The sequence below is a fragment of the Caretta caretta genome, chromosome 4 (assembly GCF_965140235.1).
Source record: "Caretta caretta isolate rCarCar2 chromosome 4, rCarCar1.hap1, whole genome shotgun sequence".
NCBI classification, from domain to species: Eukaryota; Metazoa; Chordata; order Testudines; family Cheloniidae; genus Caretta; species Caretta caretta.
Genome location: NC_134209.1, coordinates 63,442,680 through 63,459,015, shown reverse-complemented (window position 1 = coordinate 63,459,015; position 16,336 = coordinate 63,442,680). Strand labels below are relative to the sequence as shown.

General features: G+C 40.5%; 1 protein-coding gene across 9 annotated transcripts in view; it reads left to right on the top strand.

The window, feature by feature from the left end:
• INPP4B (inositol polyphosphate-4-phosphatase type II B) overlaps positions 1 to 16,336 on the top strand; it is a 476,089-nt gene that overhangs the window by 317,012 nt on the left and 142,741 nt on the right. For all 9 annotated transcript variants that reach the window (XM_048847033.2, XM_048847031.2, XM_048847032.2 and 6 more), the window contains one exon: positions 14,196 to 14,326. In XM_048847033.2, coding sequence (XP_048702990.2) covers positions 14,196 to 14,326 — 131 coding nt within the window. The remainder of the gene's footprint in view (positions 1 to 14,195; positions 14,327 to 16,336) is intronic.

The window sequence follows — 16,336 nt, the reverse complement described above, 5'->3', positions numbered from 1 at the left end:
TCTCATAAACAAACTAGAGAAATATAGCCTAGATGAACCTACTATAAGGTGGATGCACAACTGGCTGGAAAAGCCAACTCAGACAGTGGTTATCAATAGTTCAGTCAAGCTGGAAGAGGATATTGAGTGGGGTCCTGCAGGGATCTGTCCTTGGTCCAGTTCTATACAATATCTTCATAAATACTTTGGATAATGACTTAATGTATACATTTATAAAGTTTTTGGACAATACCAAGCTAGGAGGGGTTGCAAACATTTTGGAGGACAGCATTCCTGTCCTAGAAGTCAAACCGATCTTGACAAACTGGAGAAATGGTCTCAAATAAACAGGATGAAATTCAATAAGGACAAATGCAACGTACTACACTTTGGAAGGAATAATCAGTGGCACACATACAAAATGGTAAATGATTGCCTAGGATGGATACTGCAGAAGAGGATCTGGGGGTTATAGTGGATCACAAACTAAATGTGAGTCAACAATGTAACACCGTTGCAAAAAAAGCAAACATCATTCTGGGGTGTATTAGCAGCAGTCTACTCAGCAGTCATAAGGCCTCAGCTGGTGTACTGTGTCCAATTCTGGGCACCACACTTCAGGAAAGATGAGGACAAATTGGGGAAAGTCCAGAGGGAGAGAAACAAAAATAATGAAAGGTCTAGAAAACATGACGCATGAGGAAAGATTGAAAAAATTGTTTCTTTAGTTTGGCAAAGAGAAGACTTAAGAGGGACATAAGTTTTCAAGTTGGTAAAAGGTTGTTATAAAGAGGAGGGTGATACATTGTTCTCCCTAGCCACTGAGAATAGGACAAGAAGTAAAGGGCTTAAAATGCAGCAAGGGTGATTTAGGTTATACATGAGAACAAACTTCCTTACTGTAAGGGTAGTTAAGCACTGGAACAAGTTACCAAGGGAGGTTGTGGAATCTTATCATTGGAGGTTTTTAAGAAGAGGTTAGACAAATACCTGTCAGGAATGGTCTAGACAATATCTAGGCAGAGAATTGAACTAGATATCCCTTCCAGTCCAACATTTCTATGATTTTCTTCAGATACAATTATGAGGGTGTGATATAAAGCTTAGATGAATTATTATAGTATTTGATTCTACTCTTTAATATTGTTTATGCATTTATAAAATGGATAGCCTGTCCCTGTTTGGGAATACAAGTGTTCTGGGTTTGGTTTGGTTTTTTGTTTTTTACATAAAGTGTTGAAATCAAGTTACTCTGGCTGCACAGTTCAATTGCTTTCCTAATTTTCATTGGTCAAAATAGTAAGGGATTATTTCACCTATATTGTTTCTTGTGCATTAACATTACCAAACCATTACAGAAGTAGGAAGTATTGTATTGTAATAATGAGCTTCTTGGGTGAGGCTATAACAACATAAAATAACAGGTGTTTACATTTTAACTATAATTTAGTACTCTTATTAAAATAAGAAAGTGACATTGGAAGAGTAAATAATAGAAGTATGTCTGTCTTATCTGGCGCCCATCTGCGTGCCTGCCAAAGCTGAATAAATAAATTTCATCAACCTTCCTCGGAAGAAGAAGAATTCTAGTCCACACCTGCTGGTCACAGGAGCGTAGAGGTAGAAAAAATCTGCTGCCCCAGTCTTCTCTCCGAGTGGCACATCTCCCCAGAAGCACATACAGGAGATATCCATGCCTCTGCTTCCCTCTCCTGTTCATCATCTTCCCAGTGACAAATTTACAGAAGTTGCAGTTGCTCCGGGGCTGGGGCAGGTACTGACAGTTTCAATGTTGCTACTAGGGTAGCTGTTGAAACTTAGTAGAAAGTGTGTGTGTGTGTGTGTGTGTGTGTGTGTGTAAAATTCACTATACTTTGGCAGAATGGGGGGCAAAAAGAGCGGCAACCTGGGGTAGGAATACTGGCAGCCAGTGGCTTCCATGATTAGGGCCCTACCAAATTCATGACTGTGAAAAATGCATCACAGACCATGAAATCTAATCTCCCCTGTGAAATCTGGCTGTTGAAGGGGAAACCCGATTTCACAGAGTTGAGTGTCCAGAGAGTGGCAGCTGCTGGCCAGGAGCCCAGCTTTGAAAGGAGTGACACTGCCAACAGCAGCGCAGAAGTGAGATGGCATGGTATGGGAGGGGGTGTCCCTTTCGGGCTGGCCTTACAGGTGGGCGAGTGAGCGACTGCCTGGGTCCTGTGGTCAGTGGGGTGCCCTGGCCACCACTCCCCTCCACACACACACAGCCTGTACAAGGCCCCTTTGGCTCCCAAGCACCAGGCTCCAGCTGTTAGTCCTGGACAGGCTGGGGAGGGACAAGACTTCCCCTTCCTCTGCATGGGCCACTCCCAAGGCCCGGTCACATCCATCATCTGCAGGACTCTCCCCTGACTGCAGGAAGCTCTGCAGCTGCTGGCTGGGAGTCCAGCTCTGAAGTCAGCACTGTTGCCAGCAACGGCACAGAAGTGAGTGTGGCAGGGCACGGTGTGGTATTGCATCCTTCCTTCTGCGCTGCTGCTGGCGGTGGTGCTGCCTTCGGAGCTGGGTGCCTGGCCAGCAGCTGCCCTCTGGCTGCTCAGCTCTGAAGGCAGCAGCACAGAAGTAAGGGTGGCCATACTGAGAGCCCCCTACAATAGTGAACCCCCCACTACCCCATTTTGGTTGGGAACCCCACGGTTAACAATACTGTGAAATTTCAGATTTAAATATCTGAAACCATGAAATTTACTATTTTTAAAATCCTATGACAGTGAAATTGACCAAAATGGGCCCTGAATTTGGTAGGGTCCTGAATTTGGTAAGGCCCTATCTATGATGCTGGTGGGATAGCAGCTGGGGGGCGTGGCCACACTGTAAATGGATGAATAACTGATTTCTAGGGTAAATCACCCGGACAAACTTTCAGCCATAACAGTGGTTTATGTTTTGAAGGATTTCTCTAAAAGGAAAGAGCCTAGAAAATTACTTTAAAAAAAAAATGAAAACTTTAGATTGATATTGACATCAAAAGCACTGGTGGCAAAATCATTGGTAGAATGTTTTGCTGTCATTGCTGCTCACATCGAACCAGTCAAAAAATGTGGGGTCTTCTGAAAATTTTAAATAATATTTTCTTCAAAACTGGCTTCACTTTAACTGTTATCTCTTAACCTAGATCTTCCCACTTCAACCTAACCTTTCACTTAACTTATCCTCCCCTCCCTCAAGTGTTAATCCCTTTATGGGGCTTCAGGTACCTTAAATCTGGAGGGGAAGGGAGTTGCTCTCAGGGGCTTAAGGTCAGATCTTTGCTATCGCTCTGAAGTCCAGTCCGGTTCTGAGGTTGGAGGATGATTCTACTCAAGTCACTCAGCAAGGAGGGTTCAACAGGCCCTGCCAATAGAGACCTTTTTTTTTTTTTAATAACTTTAGGGGATTCATCCCTGACCATCTGCTTTCCTGTTTGAAGCTCTGTGGTGATGATTATTAAGAATGTGTTTCTGTGTTGTACACCAGGAAATGACTTCAGTTTCATATTTTTTGTATGGTTTTATGGTGGGTTTCCAGTTTGTGGTGTGTGTTTGTTCTGCTTTGTGGTGGTGTTTTCTGGCAGATTTTGGCTAGGGTATGAAGGAAATTGATGTTTGTTTCTGCTTTTGTCCATCTTTCTTGTAAAAAAAGCAAATAAGTTTTTTCAAACTTGATTGCAGATAAGTTCAGTTAAGTATGGTAAATTCTGCAAAAAATGTCAGCAGCTACACGGTACAATTCTGCAAAAGTGAAACATAGCTTGTGCTGATAGTAAATCAAAATGGCGAGAGAATGAGGATACTACAATAGAAGCTTTTTCGGCATATGTTTCACAAGTTTACCACTAGGATCTGTTAATCCCTGGGAACCAAATTTAACCTTGACTAAAAGGGAGTTGCACCCACTTATGCCAAGGATAAATTTGGCCCTTAGTGTTTATGGTCACAGTCCATAAGCAAATTACAATAATGAAGTGCTGAACTTTTCTTGAGCCCTCTTTCCAGTGTACAAAGATAGCACAATCAGGCTGTCCTTCTGCATTAGGCACATCTGTTCTCTTCTATCTTCAGTACACTTTTCTTGTACAAATGTATATAGTAGCCAATAAAATAAATATTTCATAATCCATTTGTCTGTTATCTTAATTCTTTCTTCGAATGTCACAGAATACTGGTGAAGTTTAGACCCTGTTCTGAAACCATGTGTTTTTCTATGTTCTCTTTTTAATATTCAAGTGTGATAGAGAAACTGATAATTTGTCTTTTTTTTCTTCTTTTTTGTTTTTGTTTTTTGGAGATTCTAAGCATCTCTTCAATCTTTTGGGAATTGGTATTAATGTTCTTGAATTTGGCATGTGATGATTTAGACTGTGGGACTTGAGCCATTGCACTGAGAACAGAAGAGATTGAAGCCACAGTGGAAGGCGTAGAATGAAAAGGCTGCATTGAGGACATTTTTCATGATTTTTTAGTACTGTGCATGATTTCTGTGTGTGCCCACTTAAGGACTTTTAAAAACCTTATTCTAGGTAATTCTATAACATAATGACAATGACTTTCTCTGTCCATTTTTTAAAGCATCAAAATGTGCAGTCATTGAAAAGATGTTAGTGCATATGTATATGCATGTCTTTTCTGATAAGCAGTGGGTTGGAGAAAACCCTGTCTTCTACCTATCTATTGAGAAATGGCAGAACAGAATAAAAATAGTCCTGTGTAAATTAAACTGATTGCTTTCAATGAATAGCACCTCTGGTCTTTAGACAACCCCTTTTACTAGAGTCCAAAGGACACAAGATACTAATTTACCACAATTATGTAGCTCTTTGTCCTCTTGCTCATAATTAGCTTTGGAGCAAAGGTTAATGCTGTAAAAAAGCAAGGAGGAATTTTCAGAGCTGCCTTAAAAAAAAATCACACCAGAAAGCAGCACATATTTGCTGCAAAAAAACGTTACAGTGCATTAAAATGGTCTCTAATGCTGTGGTTTGTTGTGTGATAATGTTATCTACAGATAAGCTTACTTTTACTATACAGCAATACAGGAGGGCATGAAATGCTAAACACATTCTTTGCTGCCAATCTAGAGAGAGAAAATAGGGTGGGCGAAAGAAATACGTAGTTTCCCTTCAAAGCATGTTGATTCGTGGAGGATTTCTGAGAAGAGGATAGAGAAGCAGAGTTCCCTGTTTTAATTGTTGAAGTAGCAGAGATTGAATGCGAGTCACCATTGGAGAACTCTGAAAACGGGGGGAACTCAAAGATCTCTAATAGAACACTTTTAAAATGCAAGATACAGTGATGTATTTCACTTTAATACACAGAATTTTACACAAGGAGGGGCATATGTTCCTCTCTATGTGCACTTTTTGCAGCTATTAATGTAAAGAAAATAAGGGTCAAATTCTATCCTTGGATATATACATCCAGTTCCCACTGACATCTACTATCCAATTATAGAATGTTACACGTTTTCTAACACTAAAAGAAAAAGGTATATGCACCTATCCATAAAAGATGATATATGTGATCTAGAAACAATGTGGTAGGGGAACTCTGATTTTTCCATTTAATTAAGCTTGGTGGAATTGAATTTTTATATTTTATAATTTTGATGGATAATGATGTTTGTTTAAACATTTTTTTTTATCTTTTTATTGATTTAAATGTTCACAGTTGCAGAAAATTCTGCAGAGGCAGACAATAATTATGTAATGATACTAAGCATTAAGATTAAAAAAGTTAAAGCTTTATAACCTTTAAAGCACAAATTATCAGCATCACATGTCAAAAGGTACAAAGTAAATTCCTTAGGTCAAACTGTAATAGGTTCTCAAACAGCATATTCCTTACTTTGCCTGTCTGTAAATTTTGATTATTATTGATGGAGATATTTTTTTCATTGGTTTGAGTATAGTGAAATTGATATTACCAATATTTACTGACAAAAAATCTAATCCTTCCAACACTACTTGTAACAGAGGGTATGTCTACACTGCAATCAGAGGTGTCACTGCAACACTTGTTGATGTATTCTGCTCGATAACAATCCAAAGCAGTGCGGACCAACGCATGTTCATTTTCATCATCATGAGTCAGATGCCACCAGCAAAAGGTTGATTTTCTTTTTTGGTGGTTCGGGTTCTGTAGGTTCTGCATCGGAGTGCTGCTCTTTTAAGACTTCTGAAAGCATGCTCCAAACCTCGTCCTTCTCAGATTTTGGAAGGCACTTCAGATTCTTAAACCTTGGGTCGAGTGCGGTAGCTATCTTTAGACATCTCACATTGGAACCTTCTTTGCATTTTGTCAAATCTGCAGTGAAAGTGTTCTTAAAATGAACAACATGTGCTGGGTCATCATTCGAGACTGCTATAACATGAACTATATGGCAAAATGTGGGTAAAACAGAACAGGAGACATTCAATTCTCCCCAAAGGAGTTCAGTCACAACTTTATTTAATGCATTATTTTTTTAACGAGTATCATCAGCACAGAAGCATGTCCTCTGGAATGGTGGCCAAAGCATGAAGGGGCATACGAATATTTAGCATATCTGGCATGTAAATACCTTGCAAAAGTGCCATGCAAATGCCTGTTCTCACTTTCTGGTGACATTGTAAATAAGAAGACGACAGCATTATCGCCAGTAAATGTAAACAAACTTATTTGTCTTAGCGATTGGCTGAACAAGAAGTAGGACTGAGTGGACTTGTAGGCTCTAAAGTTTTACATTGTTTTGTTTTGAGTGCAGTTATGTAACAAAAAAAATCTACATTTGTAAGTTACACTTTTACAATAAAGAGATTGCACTATAGTACTTGTATGAGGTGAATTAAAAATACTATTTGTTTTTCTTATCATTTGGAATAAAAATAATACTATAAAGTGAGCACTGTACACTTTGTAGTCTGTGTTTTTACAGAAATCAATATATTTGAAAATGTAGAAAAACATTCCAAAAATTTAATAGTGTACATTTCAATCTGTATTCTATTGTTTAACAGTGCGATTAATCACGATTAATTTTTTTGAGTTAATCGTGATTAATCGACTGCCCTAATTTTAAGAAAAAGGCCTAATTTAGAAATTTTTAATATTTAATGTTTATAAACTACTAATCTATTCTTTATATAATATTTCAAATAGGTATTTAATGATTACTAGATAACAAAAGTCATTACCATTTCATAGTCTATGTGAAATGAGCTGGTTTCAGTCCAGTTGCTAATGGACGCTTAATAAAGAACACTAAAACCAGCTGTGTAAATAAGGGCGCTGCTTACTTTGGTGTTTTTGTTAAGTGTTCATCTGGCATAAATACATCAACATGAGAACTGAGCTATTCTCTCTCCCTTAATACAGGTGAGGAGGAGCTCACTGGCAGTTAACATATTTTCACAAAGTACTGCTAACTGCCAAAGTAATGGACAAAGATCAGGAAATAGCAAGTACTTTAGTTTCCAGTGGTGTCAGCCCAACTATTATCATAACTACATTCTGAAAAAAATATATATGTATTCATACACACATAATATATGTTCAAAAACCAAACAGCTTAACTGACAACCATCCTTCCCCTTTTCCCCCACAGATATCAACTGTTGAATCAGGATGCATTCCTCTACTACTTAATCTTCAGCCTTGCAGCTACATTCACTAGCCTTGCAGCCACATTCAGCAGTTTTGCGGAAACCATACATGTCACTAAAAATCCAAAAGGAAATCCTTTGGCAAATTATCTGTTTTCCTGTATGTTCTTTTGAGGGCTGACTTGAATGAAATTGAGATCATTTTACAATCCTACACAAACAAGCATAGCTTTTGGTAGTTTTTCCCCACCTGCCACTTGAGTTTATCCCACAGTTATCATTAATGTTTTACTTTTGGGGACACTGCTCAACAGGTATAAATCTGAAGTCAACAGCAAAACTCACATTGATGTCAGTGGAAGTAGGATTGGGTTCTTTTTTAAAAAATAATTTCATTACCAGTGTTACCTATCACATCTTAGATCTTGAAAATGAAGATAAATTATCTCATTTACATTTATCTAATTATACTATTTACTTTTTTACTCAACCTGAATGGTGAAACTACACTGGTCAGATTCTAGCCAGTTTCACTTTCTGGGTCACATATATTGACAGAACACTGCAGTGCTTTGGTTGTCAGCATTTTAAAAAATAAAAATTAAAAAAAAAAAAGCTGTTTTCAACTGCACTTAAAATAAACATGTCTATTAATGTTGGGCCAAATGCTTGTTTTGTTTTGTTTTTTAACTTTTTTTCTAAATAAGGGCTATAGGATTTAGCTTAAGAAGTTATGAAGAACTTCTTTATTTTACAAAACCTACATTTTGTTAAAGGCTATGGGTCCAATCCTTGGGTCTGACTCAGCTCCACCACCTTTCTTTTCTCCTCTCGTACCCCTTCCCCAATGCTAGAGTTGCCTGAAGGTTTATTCAGTTGCTATTGCAAGTATGATCTGTTTCAAAACTGCTGTAACTCATGTCTGACTGCAGGGACCCTAAAATGACTGTGATGAGTGGATAGCTGAACATGATCTGAGAGCCTCTTAATGCCAGCTGGAAGGCGGCTGGTTACAGGAATCTCCTGATTCTGGTCTGTACATTCTAGTTCACCAAAGAATGTCATGCGAGGTCTTAAATGAAAACCAGAGTCATGCTGGTTAGTAATATCATTGTGAAATGTATGTAGAGGGACTGTGTAAGGAGTTAAGTATATATACTAAAAATACATTCTGTATCAAGGTATGAGTCACCAACAGAAATAAAAAAAACATTTTTTGTCAGACAAGATATGTTTATTCTCCTCTCTCTCTCAGATGTAAATTACGGTTGTAAGCTAATACAAAGGATGAGTATTTGGATACGGAATTATTGGTGAGATGTGAAGTCAGCAGGGAAGCAGCACATAGGAAAAACAAGTCATGGATGATTATACTGTGTCTAAGTATAGACAATGAACTTTGGGGAATATAAGTACAAGGCAAAAAAGTCCCCTAATAGTTAGGGCCTACAGGACTCATGATATCTTATCAAATTAAATCTGAAGCATGATGCACATCTAGAGTTTAGCATGGAAGTGTTAAATATTAGTGGCTTTTGCCAGTATTCCTTCCCTTAATCATAAACGAAAGCAATAAAAAAACCCCACAAAATAAACTAAGTAGTATTTGGATGTTTAGATTTTATTACAACTTTTCTCATCTGTACTCCTACCATCTAGCTCAATGACGGTAAGTCATTACAATTCTCTTTTTGAGTTATGGTTGAAAATACTTTGTTATGATGTCTGTTATATCTAGTCTATTTGGATTGTAAACCTCATCACTAATAGTTCATGAAGGTAAAATACCTGTAAATATCACCTTTATCGTTATTAGCTGAGAAATACATATGAGGGTGCAAGACAATAGACTCAAGTAACAAAAGAGAGAGCATGAGAGAGACACTGACTGTAAGTACTATGGCTTATAACCAAAGAAGAATAAGCTAAGATTTGTAGCATTCGATCTTTAAAAATGTCTTTCTATTCCTTTAATAATAGAACTTTACCCTTCCATAGCATATTTTATCTGAAGGTCCCAAATCATGTTACACATATTAGTTAAGCCAAATAACACTATGAGAGAGAGGCAAACAGCATCAGTAAACCTTTTTTATAGAATGACTAGTGGAGTTATTAGTTCAGATTCTCAAGTGGTGTAAACTGCTGTAGCTCCAATAAAGTCAATAGAGCTACACCAATTTACAACAGCTGAGAATCTGCTCTACAGAGTAGTTGGATCAACTCAAGCTCTGCACGGCTAAAACAGAGCTCTTACTCTTCCCCTCCACCCAAGTCATTGTCCTCGTATCCTTTCTCAATCACTGTGGGCATCACCACCATCCTTCTGACACTCAGGCCCATAAGTTGGGCATCATCTTTAACTTTGAGCTCTCTCTAGGTCCTCACATCCAGGCTACATCCAAAGCTCTCTTATGAGATTACTGGTTCTGTGGATGAAGGGAAAGCAGTGGATGTATTGTTTCTTGACTTTAGCAAAGCTTTTGACACGGTCTCCCACAGTATTCTTGTCAGCAAGTTAAGGAAGTATGGGCTGGATGAATGCACTATAAGGTGGGTAGAAAGCTGGCTAGATTGTCAGGCTCAACGGGTAGTGATCAATGGCTCCATGTCTAGTTGGCAGCCGGTATCAAGTGGAGTGCCCCAAGGGTCGGTCCTGGGGCCGGTTTTGTTCAATATCTTCATAAATGATCTGGAGGATGGTGTGGATTGCACTCTCAGCAAATTTGCGGATGATACTAAACTGGGAGGAGTGGTAGATACGCTGGAGGGGAGGGATAGGATACAGAAGGACCTAGACAAATTGGAGGATTGGGCCAAAAGAAATCTGATGAGGTTCAATAAGGATAAGTGCAGGGTCCTGCACTTAGGACGGAAGAATCCAATGCACCGCTACAGACTAGGGACCGAATGGCTAGGCAGCAGTTCTGCGGAAAAGGACCTAGGGGTGACAGTGGACGAGAAGCTGGATATGAGTCAGCAGTGTGCCCTTGTTGCCAAGAAGGCCAATGGCATTTTGGGATGTATAAGTAGGGGCATAGCGAGCAGATCGAGGGACGTGATCGTTCCCCTCTATTCGACATTGGTGAGGCCTCATCGGGAGTACTGTGTCCAGTTTTGGGCCCCACACTACAAGAAGGATGTGGATAAATTGGAGAGAGTCCAGCGAAGGGCAACAAAAATGATTAGGGGTCTAGAACACATGAGTTATGAGGAGAGGCTGAGGGAGCTGGGATTGTTTAGCCTGCAGAAGAGAAGAATGAGGGGGGATTTGATAGCTGCTTTCAACTACCTGAAAGGGGGTTCCAGAGAGGATGGTTCTAGACTGTTCTCAATGGTAGCAGATGACAGAACGAGGAGTAATGGTCTCAAGTTGCAGTGGGGGAGGTTTAGATTGGATATTAGGAAAAACTTTTTCACTAAGAGGGTGGTGAAACACTGGAATGCGTTACCTAGGGAGGTGGTGGAATCTCCTTCCTTAGAGGTTTTTAAGGTCAGGCTTGACAAAGCCCTGGCTGGGATGATTTAACTGGGAATTGGTCCTGCTTCAAGCAGGGGGTTGGACTAGATGACCTTCTGGGGTCCCTTCCAACCCTGATATTCTATGATTCTATGATCCTTTCTGGATAACATCTCTAAGGGCTTATCTTCACCACGGAGCTAAATTGACACTGCTGCAATCGATGCAGCGGCATCAATTTAGCGGGTCTAGTGAAGACATGCTTAATCGATGGGAGAGTGCTCTTTCATTGATTTCTGTACTCCATCTCAATGAGAGGCAGAAGCAATATCGGCAGGAGAGCATCTCCCGTCGACACAGCGTAGTGTGGATCCCACAGTAAGTAGATCTAAGCTATGTCGACTTGAGTTATGCTACTAATGTAACTCAAATTGCGTAGCTCAGATCAACCAGCAGGGGTAGTGTAGACCAGGTCTAAGATAAGACCTTTCATATCTATCCACACAGCTAAAATTCCCATCGAGGCTCTGATCATCATGTCTCAGTTACAGCAACATCCTTCTCTCTAGTTCTGACAAATGCAGTCTTGCCCTGCTCACATCCATGCAGAATGCTGCTGCAAAGATTATTCTTCTAGTCCATTTCTTTGACTGTTACCCCTTTGTTCACATCCCTCTACTGGCTCCCACTTCTTAATCACAGCAAATATAAAATACTTGTCTTCACTTTCAAGGCCCTTCACTGCCTAGCTGCACCCTATCATCTCCCATTCACTGTCAAGATGAAAACTCCTGCCTCTGATAGGCCCATGATGCCAGTTTCCATTGCCCACTTGTTACATTTTCAAAACAACCACTTTTGTGCTTTCTCCCATACTGTCCCTTACTCTTGGAGGATCTCCTTGTAAACATCCACAAAGCTACCTCAGAATCTTCCTTCAAAATTCTCCCTCACTGTGATGCCTTAAAAAAAAAACCTGAACAAAGGCTAGGCCACTGGTGTGCTGACACCATTGCCTGGGAGAGTTACTGGTGTACAAGACTCCAACTCAACTGCAGGTTTTCCTACCTTTCCACCCTGACAGAAGGTGCAGACTTTTCAAGTGGCCCCTCACCTTTACATGCAAATTAGTTTGGAACTGTCGTCTTTGTGCCTACATACAAACATCTCCATTTCTCCTTCTGAACTCCTGCACCAAAGGTGGCTAAAGTGTACTTTTCAGAGTTTTATAAGAATCACATGGCTATGCTCATTTTAACAGTGCAATCCATGAATATGACTACTTTAGAGTGACTGCAATCTGATCCACAGTGTAAAACAGTATGTAGCCCTTGCTCTTGTGACAAGTTTCCAATCTGGCTCTTGGTTAGGTAAACTCTGAGCATCCCTGTTCCACATGGCTCAAAAGTCATGTCCAGACTAATACTCTGAAGTTTAACTTTCAAATATGCATGCATGATTACTAGTGTGGATGCAGGGTTTTAGGGGACCAGTAAAGGTAGCTGAAATAGTTATGGAGAATATCCTTTATTATGAATGTATTTGCTATTTGTATAGTGTCGAGAGTGTGCTACCATTGTAATGACCATAATAATAGCAAAAGTCACTTTCTTATTCCCATGGCTATGACAATGGGAGAATTGCTTAGAAGCCTAAAGTTCTCTAGAGGAAACATATTCAGTACTGACCATACAAAATAATGACATCTGAAGGGAATATTTTGAACTATTCATACACATTACAATTAACTGGATCAAGTCATGAAAAAGCCTAGGATGAAATTTTAACCTCAATAAAGTCAACGTCAAACATAACCCTGACTTCAGTCAGGACAGACTTTCACCTCAGCTATCATTGTGGGGAGCTCAATGAAGACCTCCATACGATGCTCAGTGATCGTTAAAAACACCAAACCGAATATTAGGATGCATAAGAATAAAATGGAAAATATTATGCTCTTTTAGAAGTCAGTGGCGCACCCTCATCTGGAATTCTGTGCTCTGGTTTGGTCACTCCATCTTAAAAGAGATTATAGTAGAAATAGAGACAAAGACTGGAGATGAGAAGGATTAGGGGCAAGGAAAGACTCTCATATGAAGAGAACTTGAAAAGATTGGGATTATAGAAGAGATAAATGTGAGGAGATATGATAAAAAGTACACAGAATAATGAATGGGACAATGATAATCCAAGAACAAGGGGACATCCTATGCAACTGAAAGGTGGTAAATCCAAACCCGGTAAAAGGAAATACTCTTTCATACAAAAATAATTAGCCTATGGAACCCATTGTCACAACATATCAGAGGCCAAGTGTTTACCAGAATGCAAAAAAAAAAATTGACATTTACGGGGAGTATATTTACATAAATAATAATCAGTACCAAAAGCCAAGCACTTTGGAAGTGATATAAACTCTTCAGCTTCAGGGCATGAGCCAATCTCTCATTACTGAGGGTTAAGAGGACACCTCAAAGTGTCCTCCTAACAGCCTACTGCAGGGCTTCTTCCTGAAGCAGCTGATATTGGTCATTGTCGGAGAATGGAAGCATGTCCCTTGGAATGGTGGTTGAACCATGAATCTTTAGCACTTCTGACACATAAATATCTTGCAAAGCCGCTACAACAGTTCCATGCGAGTGCCTGTTCTCACTTTCAGGTGACACTGTAAGAAAGAAGCGGGCAGCATTATCTCCTGCAAATGTAAACAAAGTTGTTTGTCTGAGTGATTGGCTGAACAAGAAGTAGGACTGAGTGGACTTGAGGGTTCTAAAATTTTACACTGTTTTATTTTTGAATGCAGGTTTTTTTGTACATAATTCTACATTTGTAAGTTGAACATTCATGATAAAGAGATTGCACTACAGTACTTATATTAGGTGACTTGAAAAATACTATTTTGTTTGTTTTTTTACAGTGCAAATACTTGTAATAAAAATAAATATAAAGTGAGCACTGTACACTTTGATTTCTGTGTTGTAATTGAAATCAAAATATTTGAAAATGTAGAAAACATTCAAAAATATTTAAATAAATGGGATTATATTATTCACAGTGCGATTAATCGCGATTATTTTTTTAAATCATTTCACAGCCCTACTTAACATACTGTATTTGGGCTCATGCCATCTTTTTTTCCTTTTGATGCAGGAATCAGGACCTAAAAGAGCTTGGGGACCTTGCTCCACATTGGGACAATATGCGTAAAAATGTTATTGCACACTGTGAACAGATGCTCAACATGTACCAGGACACTCTTGCAGATCTCGAGAAACATACAGGTATGGAAATAGTTTCTATCCTCCATCAAAGGTAATGAGTATCTTGTAAAATGGACATTTCACTCGAATGTATTAAAAGAGAATTAAACACAATTCACAATGGGAGTAGTTGGTGGGGAAAGAGGAGAGATTGTATATTGTGTGTACAAGTTGTATATTGCAAAGGGGGTCAGTTTGGAGTTACATGCCCACATCCTGTCATATGTTACTAAAATGTGTACATACAATTCCCACACAAACAACTTTGAAAAAATGTAGTAGCTTGTTCTTCCAACATTTCTGAGGTACTAATAAGCACCCTACTTCTGGGCACATTTCCTGTCAAAAAGTGAAGTCTGCACTACCTTTCGTGCACCTCAGTTCATTTTCAGGATTTGCACAGTTCATAATCATACCAGTGAGAAAACCACATTGGACAGTAGGTTTGTCTGACATCCAGATCATTACTCCACATACAGTATCCTACAAGTAGTCCACACAGCTTGTTCACTGAGCCAACCAGTCACTAAAGATATTAAAGAGTAACAACGAAATGCAGCCACATTTTCAAGAACATCTGTTGATGGAGTTGCATTTAAAGGTCTATCAGCCAGCATCAGATCCCATATTTCCCCTCCCTGATGTGTTAGAGGCATTGCCCACAGCCAGGAAAGCATTGAACTCTTAGGACTGGCAACCTATCATCAGACAGTTGCTGTGAATTACCACCGGGGTCCAAAAGTGCAGCTATTTGCAACTCTACTTTTGCCATACAGGAGGTATTATGTGCTGGTGTGAAGTGCAAACGATAATTGCCTTGGTGCTGGCTCTGTAAATATACTATGCACCACTCTGCCTATAGACTGCAATGCATAAAGAGGGGAGTTTGTCCATGTGCCTGCAAACTCAGTACAACATCTGTGACAAATTTACTGTGCACTATATGCATGGGAAATTGGCTAGTTTCTCCACCAGCAAGACACACACCAAACAAGAGCTGAGCAATTAATGCATAATAATTAACTCCTTCAGTGGCACCTTAGAGACTAACCAATTTATTTGAGCATAAGCTGTAGCTCACGAAAGCTCATGCTCAAATAAATTGGTTAGTCTCTAAGGTGCCACAAGTCCTCCTTTTCTTTTTGCGAATACAGACTAACACGGCTGCTACTCTGAAACCTGAGAAAAATGGAGTAACCACAGTTTTAAAGTGAATGTTTACCTCAAACAATGCACAGCAGAGTAATCTCCATCTGTATGCTGAACTGGACACAAGTAATTATGCCATAATTGCCACCTTGTGTAAAATATTTCAGAGACAAGTCTTTCTTCTCCAAAATGTTAATGGTTGAAAAATTCACTTTTATCATTCTTCCTTCTTCCCGTTCAATACTGAGCATACTATAACACCTACACACACACACCAGGGCCGTCCCTAGAGATTGTGGTGCGCTATGCAGCCCCCCTGCGGGGGGAGTGGGCTTCCGGGGCGGGAGTGGGCGTCCCAGGCTTCCACAGGGTGGGGGGCTGCGCCCAAGGGCTTTGGGAGGCAGGAGCAGCCAATGCAGGAAGGCAGCAGGGGTCGGGCCTGCCCCCGCACTCATGGGTAGGTGGGAAGTGGAACGACCCGGCCCCAGCCTGCTCTGCTCTGCTCCCCCGGCTCCCAGGCTTGGGGGAAGGTGGGAAGGGCTCACCGGTGGCACGGCTGGGAGCCGGTGGAGTGGAACGGGCTGGGGCTGGGTCACTCTACTTCCAGCCGCCCAGTGAGTGCAGGGCAGGCCCGACCCCGGCCCCTGCTGCAGTCCCCTGGGATGCATAGCTCAGGGGACAGGGTTTGGGGGGAAGGGGGGAAGTGGGGGCAGGGCGGGGGCAGAGCAGAGGTGGGAAGAGGCAGGGTGGAGGCAGAGCAGGGATGGGGCTGAGGGGACGGGGTGGGGCAGGGGCGGGGGCAGCTTTCCTGGGCCCTGCTGTGCACAGCCCACGAGCGGCCAGCTCAGCTGTCTGGGGGATTGGGCTGGCTGCTAAAGCAGC